The sequence below is a fragment of the Lissotriton vulgaris genome, chromosome 6 (assembly GCF_964263255.1).
Source record: "Lissotriton vulgaris chromosome 6, aLisVul1.2, whole genome shotgun sequence".
NCBI lineage: Eukaryota > Metazoa > Chordata > Amphibia > Caudata > Salamandridae > Lissotriton > Lissotriton vulgaris.
The window spans coordinates 1,377,322,666-1,377,341,617 of NC_141694.1; the positions used below are offsets into that span (position 1 = coordinate 1,377,322,666).

The 18,952-nt window shown below is 42.9% G+C and overlaps 1 protein-coding gene across 1 annotated transcript in view; it reads right to left on the bottom strand.

Moving 5' to 3' along the window:
• The window catches only part of VRK2 (VRK serine/threonine kinase 2), a 545,093-nt gene that overhangs the window by 55,133 nt on the left and 471,008 nt on the right, over positions 1-18,952 (bottom strand). Inside the window, exons 12-13 of the mRNA XM_086927491.1 lie at positions 15,744-15,899; positions 1,196-1,372 (exon numbers count right to left, since the gene is read on the bottom strand). Of these exons, the coding sequence (XP_086783617.1) occupies positions 1,196-1,372; positions 15,744-15,899 (333 nt within the window). The remainder of the gene's footprint in view (positions 1-1,195; positions 1,373-15,743; positions 15,900-18,952) is intronic.

The following is an 18,952-nucleotide window of genomic DNA, read 5'->3' on the forward strand; positions in this document are numbered from 1 at the left end:
AAGCATGTATAGGGCCAAAGAAGAACAATGCCAAAACCGAAGCCTAGAGAGATCCAAGTAGGACAAAGTTCAAGGAATGAGATTTCAAAGAAAAAGGCTCCATGCGCAAATCCCAGTAAGGGAAATATTCAAGAGCAAAAGACAACAAAGGTGACACAAAAGAAGCAGAGTTTACACTGCACTAGGACATGGAAAAAGGCTGTGCGTGTAGCAGTAATATTAGTCAAATGTATGAAGGGCGATCCACCATGTTGAAAAGAGTGTAAGGAATGTGAACCATTTTTTGTGGCCAGCAGCAAAATAGAACTATACCTTCACCGAAGTGGCTGCAAGGGCTGGGGCTGAGAAAGAGAGCTCAACATACAGCAATGAAGTGGCATTGAAAGCTGTCAAATGTTGCTGATTTAGAATCAAGATCTAGGTTAACAGCGAAGATAGAAACCAGAGACCGGAAGAGTATGAGAATACGTAGATACGCTACACTAAAACAGATAGGGATACTGTTCTACAAATTATCCATGGGTGGCAAGACCCAAGTTGAGTTCTGGCACTGTTTCAAAGACCAGTAACATGCTTAAAGATGTCACACAAGTACTAGTCGACAATGTGTATTCCATCATTGTCTGGATCACAAGGAATACTAAATATGATCCTAACACCATCTAACGGGACCCACTTGAAAAATTCTTAGCGTTAAAATAATTGTCATGCTGAAGAGAGGCAGAGCTTTTGACTAGGTGGGCATCTTTTGCTGGGCGCAGTGTTGCCCTACCCAATTGCTTTTACACATTTAAATATATGATCTGTGGGATTGATAACTGCGGGGAAAAAAGTTATGTCTTGTGCTCTTACCACTGAACTTCACCTACAAAAACAAACCTTTATAACTACAAAAAGAACTCAAATTAAGACCCAAAAAACATCCATAAATAATATTGCATCTAATTAACTCCCATTAAACTATAGGATCTACCTACCAAAGCTTCAAGTTGGGCACAATTTGTGAAACATCCTTCCCAATGCGCTAAAGTTTGATTGAATAAATTACCTATGGCAGAACATGGAACTTGCAATTCAACCTCAGTCCCAAGAGGAACAGAACCCTCCTATTTCACGAGGCTCTGCAGTCAGGCAGTTGTCAGTTTGGGTGCTTATGACAATAAGTGTTTTTTCTAAAGTCAAAAAGCATGCTCACCTCTTCAGTTTTGTGGTCCCACCTTTCATGACCAGGGAGAGCCCACTGAGAGAAGGCTACTACTGGCTGCAGGGGTTTGTTGACAGAATGCAGTACTCCATTACATTTTGGATGCTCACCATTTACATACATCGTTGATGAACAGTTCACAGGCCAACTGTCGACTGTATACGTTGACTAAAAAGAAAGAAAACGGTGTCAGTTAGAAAGAAATTAAAAAGGTAATGCAGTGAATGAAAAGTAATATTAAATAGGAAAGGCAAACAACATTCTACCTACACATCTTTTATATGTCTGGTAGATACACCCTATAGGAAAAATAGGGAAGAACAAGCACATGTGTGACCCGCCCCATGCCAAGGAACTACTGCATGCAGGGGCTTTTGGTTCTTTCTTTTCTTTCTGTTATCTACATCCAGCAAGATGCAAGGCATAATTTGCCTCAAGTAAAGGTAATGCCAATGAAGCGCATAAAAAGATTAACTAAGGATGCAGAAGCTACTCAAGGTAAACCATTCTTGCTCGCAGATCTTCATTTGCATGATAAAATTGCCACACATCAAACACATTGGGAAATGAGTCCCTGGTATTCAGCCAAATGTGTTCTATAGAATTGTGGTGGCCAAATAGCATTGATGTATAGCAGCACTGATATAGTTGTGGCTCTTACAGAATGGACCTATTTAAGATGCGGAGAGGGAAGTTCAAAAACAGAGTACTATTCTTGTATGCAGAATACCATCTAAAGGAAAGGGGATTCCTTAATCCTGGTCTTTTCTGAAATAGGATCACAATAAGTAACAAAAGACTTTATAATAATTGAACAAGGAAGCCCTGGCCGTCCAAACGGAGAGGCTCAGGTGCTTCAATTTTAGGCAATATAGGGATGGACAGGACGCACGATGAGAGAGACAAGTTGGGGTCCCGGCTGACCAATCCGACTAAACGGGGAACTCCTATAATGGTGCTGGAGATGGAGGGAGAGAACATTATCTACTCCCATGATGAGATTAATGCGCACTTCGCCGAATTCCTTCTTAGCCATAAAAGCTTAAAGGTACATGACTCAGCGGAGCCACGGGCCTACCTTGGTGATATAAATTTGCCAAGTTTGGAGGAGATAGAAGCGGAGGAACTTGGAGGGCAAATAAAGCCACAGGAGATAAAGAGACAGCAGAACCATGGCCTGGAACAAAACTCCTGGAACGGACCGCTTCCCGGCGGAGTGTTACGCCGCCTACTCGGAGGAACTAACACCCAAACTGGTAGATCTCTATGCTGCAGCTAAGGAAATGGAGAGCTTGACAACTACCACTTGCGAAGCGCTTATAATACCCATTCTGAAACCCGGGAAACCGTCAACAGGCCGAACAGCGTAGAGACCACTGTCCATCTTAAACAGAGATTATAAAATACTATACTAGGTTTATTCAAGGGTATAACACAGCCATCAACATCAGGAGACTCTTGGCAATACTAGAACCTGGAGCGCAACACCCACCGAATGATGCAGTATTCGCTGTTGACTTAGAAAAGGCGTTAGACAGCCTGGAATGGGACTACCTTTATGAAGTGATGCTCCATGTGGGCACAGGTCATGTCTTCCTCGCATGGGCAAGACTACTATATACTAAAGTGACTGCGAGGGTCGGAACAGGGAGGATTGTCTCTGAGAGACACCCAGTAGAGGGCAGCACGAGGCAGGGATGTCCATTGCACCCGTTAATCTGCGCCCTGGCCATGGAGCCACTGGCTGGTCGAGTGCAGCAGGGACAGGAATATCAAGGGCTTGCTGTGCGGGGACATTTGCATCGCATAGCACTATATGCGGATGCCCTCCTGCTCTTCCTTTGAGACACAGAGGGGAATCCGCAGGGGGTTCATTCTATGCTTGACCGCGTCGGGCTACTAGCTGGGCTAAAAGTGAACTGGCGGAAGTCCAAGCTTTTCCCGATAGTGCCACATGGGGTCCCACCAGAGCGACTAGGAAGACAGCACTGGGAACCTCAATGCCTGATGTACCTGGGGGTCAACATCTATCATGATTGCCAAGATCTCCTGGAGGGTAACAGAGTGGGCCATCCGGTCTCTCAGATCTCACATAGACTTCTGGAAGACCCTCTCGCTGTCAGTGGCGGGCCGGAAAGTTCTCTAAAAATGATAGCCCTGCCTAACCTTTTATATATTAGCAAAACACTCCTGGTTTGGATACCGCAAGCGACATTTAAGGACCTTGACTCCCTGATGGTCGCTTTCAAATGAGGACCTGCCCACAGACTAGTAGCTCTGGCAAAAATGCAATGTTCCAAGACAGCTATGGGGCTGGAAATACGTGACTTTGAGATGTATTACATAGCGGTGCAACTACAGTAGCCACTGCAGTGGGTGGCAAACAGAAAAGACCTGACCAGGCATTAAATCACATGGGCATCTCCCCTTGCAGATCTCAATACGGTGTGCGGCGGAGGACAACGGGAGATACCTAAGAATTTCGAGTGCTTACCAGATGCTGGAATTGTTGCTTACAAAAGCTGCATAACAAGGTACGATATTCCTCAGACATACCCCTCACTATGCTTAGACAGCTGCCTCATGTCAGAGACTGGGGTGAACTGGACAAGTGGGTGGAAGCAGGGGTGACCAAGATAGGCGATCTATTCAGAGATTCTCCCATTCGAGGAGTTTCGGGAGTTGTTTGATGTACCAAAGGGACATTTTCTCCTCTGCTGGGTGATCACAACTGCGCACCAGAAGCACTGAAATATTGGCTCAACTGTGCCGAATGTGCACCGGAGCTGCCAGTAATTGGCCCTTTCTGTGGACAATGTAAATGCGATCTCATGTTTGTACAGGGTAGTGCAAGGGGACCTTCAGTGCCTGCTGGAGCGTCTGCGATGAAAGGCAGACTTGGGAGAAATGACAGAGGTTTAGCAATGTGATGGGATCCTTGAAAGAACCCTGAAAGTTCCAGGAACGCAAGATTCCAACTCATCAATTATTACGTTCCTACATATGTTCTGGACTTGCCCCATTCTTAGCATCTTTTGGGGAGAAGTCAGAACTGCAGTGGCTGCAGACATAGGCGGAGAGGTCCCTGTCTCTCCGGGCATTGTCTCCTGGGATGGTTCCCGTGCGGAGTTAGAAAGAGAATCACAAACACATTTCAAGACTTGGTCTTTATTGTGGCCAAAAGGGAAATTGCTAGGCACTGGAAGGCGCATAGGGGACACCAAATAGTTGCATGGAGAAGGGAGATGGAGAAGTGGGCGAGCTGCGAGGGTAGACTACTCTTGAGGGAAGCCAGGCGAGAAAGTGACACTATTGGCGCAGCCCGAGCATGGGACACACTAACTAGTGGATAGCTTTACCAATCCTGAGTCTGATACTCCCACCACATCACCAGCGGGGTCGGGAACAACAGCCCCCCAGAGAGACCCTTCGTATAAGTAAGGCTGGTCCACGATGTTACCGTAACTTAGACGGACTCTGTCCCTCTAGGGGAGCTCTATGGCACTCCCCGTCTCGTCTCACCAGACAGTAGCACATCCAAATAGGTTGTGAAACGCAATGCTCACAAGGTAAGTACAGGCTGAAGGAGAGAGGGGGGCTGGGATTGTTTTATTAACAGGGGATGACTGCAAATAAAAGTAATTAATTCTCACGTTTGAAAGCTTGCTGAAGCTGTAGAGCACAATTATCGAAATAGTCTGAATTGTGTAAAATCCCAATAAAGTTTGTTTTAAAAAAACCTTAACAATTGAATACGTTGACTTGATGTTCTCCAGTTCAATTCACAATGTTATCTGTCCATCTAAATAATGTAAGTTCCATTCACCTTTCATAAAAAGGTTAGAAAAAAAGTAAGAAGAAAAATCTTCTGAGTCAGATGAAATTCAGATAACATTTACTGAAAGAAATGAGAGGGTTTTAACAGCCTTTTTCTCCTGATGATAAAATGTGGCTCCGCTGACACCTCGTGCCAAAGTCACTGTGATGAGACAAACTTTTAAAACTAGAACATTTAAATTCATTAATGTTATGTGCTGAATATGTTTTTAAGCTAAAACAACATTTTAATTACAAACTGAATGGGGCATCAAACTTGAAGATATAGGTGAAGGAGCCCATAATTTGGAAAAAAACATTATAGAACGATAAACATTCTCCACCAGTATCTCTACAAGGGACAAACCACACAAAATATCTGCACTGCTGAATCAGAGTGCTATAATATACCAAATTAGACATAAAAGAACAAGATCTGGGGCAGAGAGGGAATACAAAAAAAGAAAAGGAACAAAATGAAGCTTTGTTTCAATCAAGTGGCCCAATCTCGTCTACCTGTACATAATCTAGCACCACATGAATCCTTCCGACATCCTTGCAAATTTTTCTGCAATTCGCCCTCTATAAACTAGAGGTTATGTAGCAATCCGCTACAAAAAGGTAAGAGTACACCTAAACTTCCACGAGGGCCATAGGGAAATTCCCATATTAATGTTGGGTACTTGCTCATTCAGGATGCTTACATGGTGCAACCTGGAATTATGTGTCACAGTATGAAGGACAGAAATATTTATCAGCACAAGTCTTGACTGCAGAATATGGACTACCACTGTACCATTAAGGTAAATAAATATATACAGCGAAGTACAGACTTATTATTTTAATTTGCAATTGATTTACCTTGATTTTGTTGGTCAAGTTGATATTGTGGAGTCAATATTTTTAAAGTTGATAATATAACCAGGATATTGTGCGTCTCAGCCTCATCCTGCATAGTTTCTGAATTCTAGGCTCAATTCTCTGTTGCCCACAGTTCCACTAGTAAAGGGCACAGAACAGCTTGCCTAGTCTGTCTGCTTTATTAATCTCATTACATGCAGGGTGACTAGCAGGAGCAATATGTTGTTCAGGGTCCACTTCCCATTTTCTATACTGGAGCAGAGTAAATCCCTCATACCTGGCACTCTCAATCCCTCTTCCTACAAGATTAGGGAATATTAAAATCTGGAGTTGAGCACGACCACCATCTTATAAACAAAAAGGCCAGTGAAGAAAAGCACTACAACAACCACTTGCTAAAATGTCTATAACAGTGAGGATGGTACTGGGTGTTGTAAAGATCCAAAAGGCTCAGAGTAGGTTCCCAGGTTCTTTATTAAGAGCATCTCACCCACACAGCCATGCGTTTTCAGACCAGGTTCAACTTGGCAATAGACTGTCACGTCAAATGATTACCAACCTAGAATGCCCAACAACATTCTACAGATAACAATAATGGTTTCCACAGGTGTCTGCAGAACTGTGAGAAAATAGGAAAACAAAAAAGAGGTACCAGTGTAAAAGAGTATGAAAAACGAAACACCTTTACATGTGACCAACTGGGGAGAGTAAATGAGAATCTGGGAGATGGTAGGGGCAGGACCTAGCAGGGAAGCGCATGCATATAGGCCATGCTTACTTCACAAAATAATTTGTAGATGGCTAAAATATGGCACTGTCTTATCTTAGCATCTTGGACATCCCAGAATCCTGGCTTATGTGGAGTTTCAGTGTACAAGGTGCAATTTCTTTTAAGTCTGGCATAAAGTAGTGTCTCTGTCCTGACTTATTTTAAATAGGAGTGTTTTATATAGCTCTTTAAAGCAGACATATATAAAAGAGTCGATGTTCAGATATCGCCCCAAAAATTATTTCGCTCGTTCAAAAGACCTATAGAAGGCATTCTTCTTTTTGGAAGAAACTAATTCCAAACTTCAAGGCTCTGCGTGCAGTGTTCCCTCCTTGCCGCACAAAAGCGAGTTTCCTGACCTCAAGACGGCGGCCTGAGGGAAAGTATGAGAAGACAATAAACCAAACTCCTGGCAGAGAACAGGAGGGGCTGCCTGTGCCTAGATTATAAATATGGCGGAAAATGTGTTCCTCATTTCAATCAAAACGTGCCAGAGACTCATATCCAACACTACACACTCATAGAATAAAGAAGGGGGAATTTTAACCCTGTAAGCTGACAGAACATGCCTAAAATGTTGTCTCCCACACGTATTATATAATCTATTGAAGGCGTTTGCCTGGGATAGGGCCCACTACTAGAAAAGACCTTACCAAGATAAAGATATGAGTACACATTTTCTAGTTTATCTATGCCTAGATACCAATTGAACATTCTGTTCGATCTTGTGGCATTCTTATTAAAGATCGAGATTTTACATTTGGAGATACTTATGTTTCAAAAATGGACTTCTGCATTCTTTGTCAGAGAAGTGAGGCGACGTAAGCCGATAGGGGTTAAATCCATTATGGCTACCTCGTCAGCATACAAAAACATGCTAATGGACATTGTACCTATTTTTTTGGGGGAGGGGGTTAGCCCTTCTCCTGACTTAGGATACCAGGAGGATCATGACATTAAAGGGAGAACAACAGGGAAGCCAAGAAACAGCCCTGCTTTAGACCGCTTTGCATTTTGATCTTTCACAATAAATTCTACATCCCTCCCACGGGTATCTGACACCAGGTATTAAGAGTGTAATTTAATAATAAGCCTTAGAAGAAATGGTGGGACACCCAGAAAAGAAAGCTTTCTCCACAGCGTTTAACAATAAACTGTCAAACGCTGTGGAAAAGTCAATAAATGCTCCATACGCAGACATACCACAGGAAAATAAGTATTTTTCAATTATCGCTTGGAGGACAGCTATATTATCTAGATTACTATGATTCCTCCTAAATTCAGCTTGTTCTGGAGGAATGATGTTGTATTCTTGAGCCCACTGTTGTAAATGGCAAAGTATACTCCTGGCAAAAGGTTTGCTGGTTGAATCTACCAAAGCGATCTGCCTAAAGCTTGGCTTGCCGAGAAAGATTTATGAACCTTTTTTTTACAATGGCACAATGACGGTGTCCGTCCATGATAAGGTTTCTAAAACAATAACAATATTCAAACAGCGGACCAACAAAAAATCCCCATGCTACATCCTCCTTTTTAATAACTGCAATAGTAACCTCATCGAGCCCCATTGCTCCTGATGTTCTAGCATTCTTTATGAAGTCCACAATATCACCTACTGAAGGAGGACCATATAGTATGAGCATCTATTGGCGTACACAAAGCGCAACAGGATCCACTACCTCAGTATTACTAGAATACAGCCGAGTGATATAACCCACCTATTTTCTGGGATCGGAATTGCATGCGCAGTCACCCTAGAATCACAATATTCAGAAACTAATGCCAATATTTCCTTGAATCCCTAGAGTTCACAGCCTCCCTTAAATTGATCCATTTGAGATTGCACTCTTTTCTGCTCTTGCACGTTGAATCTACACCTTGCACGCTTGAGCCGGTCAATTTCATGCTGTCTTAACAGGGAAAAACCGCAAGTGCTATTTCCTTATCAGGGAAAGCATTTCCTGGTTTAATGCCTTCAACTTATGGATGCACTTTTTTCAGCTGCCGGGAACCTTCATTCCTAGAGCTGAATTAACATAGCTCCTCCATATGGGATTCATAAAATTATATGAGGTCATCCAAGATAGACTCCTTAAGATTATCGAAAACTCTGTTAATCTGAAACTTAAGGACACAACAACCTTAGATGTCCAAAAGGTGCAACCATTTGACTTATTAGAGACGATCTTGCCCAGGGATGGATTCCCAGCAACTAATTCCTGAAAATTAAAGGCCACAGTTGAACCAACTAAGCTGTGATCACTCATATCAGTTGAAGATGCAGTAAGCTGCACACATTTGAAAGGATACTATCACAGAATCAAGTAAACTCTGAGTGGAGGTTGACTAAAAGGTATAGGAGCGAGATTTGCCCATTGGACATATTCCACTTAAGATGACCAAATCGTATTTTCCTCGAGTTTCAAGTAATTAAAAGCCACGCTCATCTGTTCTAATATTTCCTGGGAGCAAAATCTTTGGTACGGACCACACTTCCTCAACTTTAGCAATGGTTGAGGATACAGAATTAGAACCCTTTGCAAATAGGTCACCCCTGATTATTACCAGAAGGCAATCTTCTGTAAGACTAATGTCTTAGACAAATGAATATTTGCTAATAGGAAGAAAGAACAGTCTCTCACATCTTGGGAAGCCAGTTTCAAACAAAGTCACACATTTGAGGGAGGAACAAAATCTTCATGCTTCCAATTAACCATGTTCTTACATAAAATTGCCACCAACCCTGCCACACCCCCCACCCCTCCTGGTGTGACCCCTTTCTGAATGCCTTGCATTACAGGGAAAAAGCAAAGTAGCCGGAAAATATAAACTTTTAGATGACCAGGTTTGTTGTACACATACAATTAAAGGATCCAAACGTTATGCTATGATAATTACATTTAATATAGCGCACAACTCTGTGGCCAATTTAACAAGTATCAGTAAGAAGATGAGAATAGGAATCAGAATAGGTAGGCTTTCAACAATTTCCTAAATTTGCAGTAGTTAGCAAAAGTGTGAATGCGTAGCGGGAGCTTATTCCAATAAAAGGGGGCAAGGTAAGAAAAAGCTCTACCCCCACATCTCATTAAGCGAGTGCTGGGGGACACAGAAGCGGGCCTTATCACGTGATCGTAAACTTCTGCTAGGTATGTACGGTTTGATTGTTAGTTTAGATATCCTGGTTCTTTGGATCTTAACGCATTATAAGTAAGAGAGCAGAGCTTGAAAATGCACTTTTTTCCCACGGTCAGCCAGTGCAGCTCCTTTAACATCGAGGCAGAGGAGGTACCAGGAGGGAGGTTGAAGATAAGCCTGGCTGCCGTGTTTTGGCTACCTGTAATTTGGCTACCAGTGTCTCATTTGCTGCCGCCAAATGAACATTGCCATAGTCTAATCTGTTTACTACTAGGGCTTGAACTAATTTTCTTCTGGTGGACGTAGGGAGGTATGGAAATATTCTGAGCAGAAGACGCGTGTTCTGATAACATAATCCGGAAGTGGTCAGAAGGTGATCTTTCATTGTAAGAGCCTGGTCAATTTTCAGCCCAAGATTCCTAATAGATTGTTTAGGGATGGAGATAGGCCCCAGTTCAGAATGCCACCGCTCATCTGACCAGACAGATAAGGCCTAGCCAAACAGCATGATCTCCGTCTTGTCGTCTGCATTTAGCTGGTGACAATTGTCATTCATCCAGTTGGAGATGGCCAGCATACCCAAGGCAAAACACTGTTTTAGTAGCTGCCAGATCTGACTCGAAGGTAAACATCAGCTTGATAAGCCCCATAAAAGATTATCTCAAAGCCAAAAGGCTCTACGATCTGAGCAGGGGGGGCACATAGATATTAAACAGAGTGGGGCTCAAACAAGGACCCTTTGGGACACCCCTGTCCAATCGCATTTTGTGAGATGTATATTTGTCCAAGGATGACAGTTTGATATCTGTCTTTCTGAAAATGGAGGAGTCATTTAAGCAGAAGGCCTTGTATCCCTATCTCTCGCGGCCTCTCCATCATCTTGACATGGTAGATCGTGTTGAATGCCGCTGGGAGATATATTAGCATGAACACGGCAGGACTGCCTGCATCAAGTGCAAGTCGTAGAGAGTCAGTCACTGCCAGAAGCGCCGTTTCCGTGCTATGACCTGATCGAAAGCGTGATTGTAAAGAAATTCAGTCTTACCTCATTGTGTCCCAACCCGGCCAGGTCCATGACAGCAATAGCCCCCTATGCTACCTCAATGGTTCAACATTCTTAAATGAGGTGCAGGCACTATTCCAGACTCCCGCTAACCAACTCCTCTTAAGGACGTCATCCCTTGAATCTACAACTCAAGGATGGGCTAAGGGACTCTCTAAAATTTCGTCTACTCGTCCACCCTGCCCCAGTAAGACTTGTATATCTTTAGTATTCCCCTGTTGACAATCATTACTAGGCCCCTAGGTGCAGCAACCACCAATGACTGATTTGCTCTTGATATTTTCAGATTTTCTACTGGGGTTTCTAAATGCTCCACCACAGGAACAACATCAATCCCCTTTTCAAAAAGAAATCACAATTTTGCACAACAAGGTTTGCATTAGACAATGAGCCAAACCTAATTCTAAAATGTGGGGTCGGTGCAGATGAGTGAATAACCAAACTTTTGACGTTAATAATTTTACCAACATTAGAGCTTCAATCTCCAAAAAAGAATTCAATATAGAATTTCTATTCATTGTTGGAGGGTCATTATAAAATAACAAAATAAAGTCCAGAGAGGTTGACATAGAGTTCTGCTCTAGGTGCATCCTTTGGGAGTAGCCTATCGTTTGCTCCTGTGAAGACTCCTTAACCCTTGGTACAAAACTTTTTGCCCTAGAATTGAGCAAAAGACAAGAATTACTGACCGGGGCTGTTATAGCATATTGTTCAAATCATTTTCAGTAGTTAATATTTGTGTCACTTGATTCCCCGTATTTACCTTTCCCAAAAGGGAGCTACCCTCTTAAGCAACCCAGCAGCATTTAAATGCACCACAGAGCGCTTCTTCCTCCCTACATCAAGTTAGAGTAGAAGAACCATACTTTCAAATCCCCCACCCACTCCAAATGGATCATGGGAATAACTTGGTATAGGATTCAGAGAGCCCTGAGGGTGTGGGGAAGCATCAGAATGGAATAGCGAAACAGTTGCCCCCACTCTCTTTTTCACCATGGGTTTGCAGTCATTCGAGTAAATCTCATTTGGTAGAACAGTTAAGGCACTACCTCCCAGTGTCAATCTCATTGTCGGCACCTCATTAGACCTCTTCATATCATGACTATTGGGGTAGTGCAATTTTTTCATTTTACGTTTAGAAATTACTTTTATCTTTTTAGTTTTACTTTTCTTTATAGCACTCATCTACCTTAACGAAGGAGGCTCTACCTTAGGTTTCCTCTTTGAAGTACTTTGTACTGGGTCAAGGATTCTCGTTTCAATGGAGGTACTAACAACTTTAGCCCCCACTTCTGGCTGAGATAGTAATTCAATCTCTTTTCCTCTCTGCACTTGTTTTAATCCCTTTTTGAACAGCAGCAAAATCTCTACCTTAGACATGTCCGCGGAAGAGTGCTTACTACTCCTCAAACAACCTACTTAAAGCAGAGCTCCTCATTATCAAGTAAACAATAGTTTTTTGAGAGCACCACATAGCGCATTGGCTTGCAAACTTGAACAAGGGCTTTTTACCCCTCCAGGGGGCACAGCTGTTCTGGCTTCTAAAAACATGAACATCATCATTACCAATACTTGCAACAAATTTAGAGTTGGAACAGCCTAACTTTTTTACATTCCACACCTCCAATGAAATTGCTAACAACATTTCTAGTACGTGATTTGACACAGTTTTTTCCAGAGAAGACAATATGGAGAATATCATTTTTCAATGCATAACAAAGAATCTGAAGAAACACCACCTACTCCTCCATTATCTATATTCAATTCACTACTTGGCAATAGAAAGTGATTACGCTCTAATTCAGAGAGGGACCTAGCATGGCTACTTCCATCGCACTGATCTCCTCCCCTAGCGCAGATGCCCTAATGGCGTCTTCAGCGGCTTAGGAGCCGCACACTCACTCAGCTAAGTCCCTCAGCTGACCACTTTCTACTTCACTTTGATATTTTAAATACTAGCTCCCCACGAGCTTCTACTAGTAGTTTATTCGAGTTCTCAAAAGAAGGGCACGGTGGCTAAAAGCAGGCAGGGCAAAGGATGGAAGCAGAAGGCCGGGGGCCGGGGACCGAGAGCCAAGAGCGGAGTAGACAACGGGGCCGTGAGTCCACACAAGCCAGAACAATATATCCCATGCTCCCCCTCCTTGCCACTCACCATCATTTCCTTCTTGCTGCTCACTGCTCTCTTCGGCCACAGGCGTCTGATAATCGGTATCGCGCTCGTGTTGCGCCCAACCCTGCCTTCTTCCAACTGCCAACAGTCGCGTGTTAGTCTCCCATCCCATTCCACCTTATTTCAGCCGCCTTGTTGCAATGACTTTGGTAAACAATTTGATGGTAGAGCTTGTACAGAACGGGGACAAATATGTATTGATATTGCACTCCCTCGACTGACTCAAAGGAATATCTGATGACGCTGCCACTTTAAGATGTTGAAAACATGCATAGCATCCTCAAGCTCTATGGTAAAGAGCCAGGACCAGCTACCCCATTTACAGAAAAGATGGGATCTAGTTAAATATCAGCTTTTTTAAAATTGTTAAATACACTACAGTAAGAGGACAGGCCACATTCCATTTTTGTATGTAGTTTACCCATTCTTTTATCCATCTCAAACTCCTCTAATGTGGAGAATCTGTCGTACTTCCTCTTCACCAATGTGGTCCAAGTGTATAGGCCTATCTTTCTCTATTTTTTCAGATTAATGGAAACTCTCCGTATCACCTGAGTGGAGATGGATTTTTAGGGATCAAAAGCAAATAAGAATAGCTACTTTTGCTTCTTGTGATCTTGGGTCAGAGGACTTTTTACATTTCTTTCTGAGGATGCCAACCAATCAGAATTATTGTAGTACAATAACGGTATTTATTGGTTAAGTACTATTTACAGAGTTGTTTGAGCTGGTACAACTCCAGCGTTTTACATAGTTAATGACACCATTATAAAGAATAGGTCTATAAACAGCTTCCCTCCTGCTGCAATGACATGCTCTCAAGTCCTGAAGGACTTTCCAGGAGTTTTAATATGGGGTCTACTGCATAAAAGCCATTTTGTAAATGCTAGTCTCAGGTAAAAGCCTCTATTTTGAAAGGGAAGACAGTAGACCCTGGTATTTCAACTCCATCACAAGGGACCTAATACCTTTTTGAGTACAACTACCATCTAGCACAGAGCATGTGATCCTTCAAAGTTCAACTTTCAGCGCAAAAAAAGACATTGGAATAATAGCTTCGCCTTTTTTATGGACGTCAACCTACGTGTGTCCACTCTGTGCTTATGCTTACTTCTCACAGTCAATCCTGACTCATTGTGTGCTGTCCCGGCTTCCATATCAGCTGCTTGTTTCTGCTCGTTCCTCTGCTCTCACAGCCATCATCATTTCCCTAGACTGGGCGTCTCTTGCAAGATGTGCCTTCTGAATGAATTGGAAAGGCAGCCATCGATGACTCTGAGGCGCATGGCTTCTTCATTGGTGAAGTCATTACATTTGCAATGCTTGATGAGCAAGTCAAGTCTCTCTACAAACTCATTCATTATTTCGCCAGTTTGTTGCAGTGCTTTGTTGAAAATGTATCTTTTGCATTTGGTTGAATTAGGCTTCTAAGAACTCTCTCACTTTTTGGTACAATGTTGCATCAGTATGTGAAACTTTCTTTAGCACTTCTTTTATGCCATCTCCTGGCAGATTTGTTAGATACTTGATGATCTTGTTATCTTCCCCCTCAAGAGCATCTACAGTCATCAAATGTTTCACTGTATGCAGTCCATAATATGGCACCAATGTTTTGTTTCTTTGTAGTTTCAAATGCTGGAGGCGGTTTTAAGAACGCTGCTGCGTTGTATTTTGCACCACCTTCATGCGCCATGGCGTCATCATGTGATTCTAAACTTGTTACAATACATAGTGTGAGTCATCAAGTTCTGGAATGGTCAGCCAAGTGTGGGTGCATGTGGTGCAGTTAATCCCAGTTTTTTCACTTTTCTTTCTCTTATATTTTATTATCACTATTATTACTTTACTACGTTGTCTGGATAGTTGCTCCCATTGCCTGCACGGATACTACAGTGAAGGACGGGTTGGTGCGCCTCTCATGAGTGTGTCGCATATTCTTCGATTGATTCTATCTCTCAGGACACACATGCACGTGTTCAGACTGCTTCTATAGTTACTGCAGTCCGGAGTAAGGAGCTGCCTCAGGCCACTTCCTAGTCCCTGTATGTTGAGGGCAATGTGCCACGTTTTGCCAAAAACCTCACTGGTGTTAGGGGGTATTTCTGAACAGGGCCTCCAACTACCTCCACAGCAGTGTATGGACTGGGCAGAGCTTTCACTCCACGTGTGCCGGTCGCAGACTGCGCTGTGTCGATTCTGGCACACGCGGCACACACAAGCAGCTTGCAGTACTATTGCAAACTGTCAGAGAGATCAGTCTTGTTCTTTACGAGCGTGTATCCCCTACTAGTCACCAGATGGAGCGGCTTCCCCAGCCTGGGAGTATGCAATACAGATTACGCTACACATGGGAGCTTGCTTCATTTGAGCATAACTTTCTTCTCCAATATTCATTCACCAAGTGACCATTACATCACACTTCCTAAACCACACCCGGCGGCCTCCTCCATATCTTACCTAGTTCCTGTCTCAGAGTCCGCCTCGCACCACCAGGGTACTAGTGCCCATCATATTGATATGCTACACTGTGACATTATGTGGCACCTTTCAATGCATGGCAACTTCAGAAAGTCTGTTTCACAGGCGGTTCAAAATGGCATGCTGTGTGAGAGGAATGGACTGCTCAGATGGGGGCGTTCACAATCTGCACCCTCATGCCAGAGAAAAACTACCAGTCTCATTGGAACAATTTGTTGAAATTTTCAAAATATCAAGATACCTTTGACCTGGAACCGTCATTATGTCTTGACTTCTTCTCCAGCACATCTCGAACTTCGGCATAACTGCCGTTAACTGTCGCTGTTCCTTCTGTCGCACTGGTCTTCTTTCGAATTCGCTCTTTGGCTGGTTTTGGAGACCTCGTTGGTAAATCTACCTGTGAAAGCATGGGAGGGAAAAATTATTAAAGGGTGACATGACTTAAAAAATGATTCTTTAACCAGCCCATAAAATAGCAACCTATTTTCAACGCGTCCCCTTTTGGAACAGGGACAGAAGGAATAATATTCATACTGCGTCATTTAGATTTATTGACGACGCACAGTAGTTAGCTTCTTTCTGTCAGCAATTCCTTTACTGGAGAGGGCGTTTTTTATGGAAAAGTGTTTCCGTATTGTTTTAAAATGGCATATGAATTATTATTAACCTTTCCTGGGAATAAATCCAGAAAGCACTCATAGTTTAAATTGTTATTCATAAACTACAGCTTATTCACAGTAAGTTTCCCATCTTCTCAATATGCCTAATTAATGTGAAAATAGAAGTCTAAAATGCGATTCTAATAACTACATTCACTTTCCAATGCAGGTGATCTGACCTCTCGAGCAAGATAGCAGTAACACAGTCTTACAAAGTCTATTCAGATTCTTCTATGTACTCAACTGAAATCAAGATTCCAGCAATTTAACATTTATTGTCAGCGTTTCAGTCCTCCTCCATTCATTTTACATTTATCAACTCGCATAATCGGAAAGCCTTCCCAGAAAAGACACATTATTATAGTCTGTCCCTCTCCAAAGAGGCTCTTTATCTGCGACTCTGGTGCTCTGCCTTCGTGCCCTATTCTCTCAATTAATTATGCTGCGATTTTGTGTAATTTGGAAGAGGCATTATTCCTCTTTTGTTAAATTTTGTAACGAGAACTTGTCTCTTATTGGCATGCCTAAAAATGGCACAATTTAAATGCAAAAATCATTTTGCACCTACCAGCCTGTTTGGAATGTTAGCTGTAACTTGTTTGTGGATATAACCGACAATCCACTATTACTGTCGTATTTCATCAACAAGTGTCAGCAATTGTCTTTCTTACAAATCACAGGCAGGGGCGTAGATTCAGGTGCTTGTTTGGGGGAGTTACACCCCCAAAAAACGAACCCTCACTCACGAACCTAGTTGGTGACATGCTTCATCATCGGGTTCCTACCAGAGAGGCCGAGAGCCTCTCTGGTGTGCTACGATGCCTGACTACAGTGGAGCAGGTTTTTCCTTTTCACAGTAGGATGTACCTGGTCAATTTAACCAATTATTAAAACATCCAACACACTTGTTTTTATCCATGCCTAGTTTTGCACCATGAAACTTTTTTGAGAATAAAACAAAGGCATTTTAACCACTTTTTCACTCACTTATTGCACATTCACGCCATACACCAAAAAAAAACCCTGCTCCGCTGTAGTCGGGCGTCGTAGCACACAAGAGAGGCACTCTGCCTCTCTGGTGGGAACCCGGTGATGAAGCGTGTCACCAACTAGGTTGGTGACTGAGGGTTCTTTTAAAAAAAACTAGAGTGATTACTGATTGTTCAGGGGGACCAAGAGTGGCACCATTTTGTTCCCTCTCACTCCTTTTGTTAACCTATATTTTACATAAACCGACAAAAACGCACACAGACTCCCTCTCGGTTTTGACAGTCTTCAAAGATACCACACCAAGCAATTTATAAAGCGCTCGGCTACCACCAACTGCAGTTTCCTGGCGCTAAGTGGTCAGAAAGGGAGGGAAGGTACACACTAAGGTAGTTCAAAACGCCATGTTTTCAGCGCCTTCCTGAAAGTACGTTGTGATTCTGCTTTGCACAGATGGTAATACTAGAAAAATATTGGGGTTCTGCCCAAATCACCCTCCCATACCTGAGCAAGGAACATCAAAAGATGTAAAAGTAAAGAAATTGGTACTGAGGCCACCAGAGATCAGCCGGAGGGGGTGAAGGTTGATTAAAGAACATCACCTCTGTTTTGTCAGTGTTTAATTTCAGGCAATTGTCCGTCATCGAGGAGGTGATCTTAGTTAGACAATGCCTGAAGCTGTCAAACGCAGCCTTAGCAGGGTCTTTAAAAAAAAAAACCAGAAGCTGTGTATCGTGAACATAAGAAATTATTCTTACTCCACAGTGTTCCACAAGCGATGCCAAAGGAGCCAGATAGACATTAACCACATCGCTGCTAAGGCTTTTCCCCTCCTGTGCTGGAAGCTCATCAGGTCCATTGAGCTCGTCATGAGCATGGAAGGGGTTAAACAGGGTGGGTCTAAGTGCCGAGCCCTGCAGGTCTCTGCATACCATGGAGTAAGAGGAGGAGATGTTGGTTATTTTACAAAATATTGTGTTTTCTTCCACTTATTACCCCAGCCTATTTGCGTTCCTCTCAATTTCCACTGCGCCTGAAGCCTCCCTCATACACCCTGTTTGTTATGTAACGTATTTTAACATATGCCAACGTGATTGTTGAAAAATCTGGCAATCACCGCCCCCCTGCTCAGGGCTTTAAGTGGGATGAATAACCGGGGGGGCGGGGTGCTTTCTCAAGGGGCCTGGCCACTAATTAAGGGTGTGACTTAAAAACACATAAGGTAAAAATCTGTGCTTCGCATAGTGTGCCACCCGACTGGGACTTTGCTGTTTCTCATTGCACCCAGATATATGATACAAGTAACATTATACCTACAACAAGCCAGGACTATTGGCTTTGTCAATGGTTGCTAGTTGCATAAGATAAATAAGGAATAACGCTGTCTTCTTAGCATAATATTGAAAATTATTCAGTTCTGATATGATGAGACTGTGAAAGAAGTATAACGAGTCTCTTCGAACTTACATCAAAGGCAGTGAAGAGTGGCACTGCTGCAGAGTTAAGAATTTTTTTCACCCAGCTGGTGAGGGCAAAAATGGAGAGCCCGATAGGGAACAGTCTCAGCACATGCTTTTAAGAACTGCTGGCGGTGAGCACGGGCGTCCGTCCCACCTAAAGCCCTGTCCCTGTTTACAGGACTGATAGTGTGAAAAAAGTACTCGCAATAACGCCAACCTCCTCGTCGGACTTAAGCATCACAGTCCAAATGAATTTATTCGAATCAGACAGGAAGTTTTTTTCTTGAAAAACACTACATTCGGAAGACATCTGGAAGCCTTCAACTAAAACACTTTGATTTGAA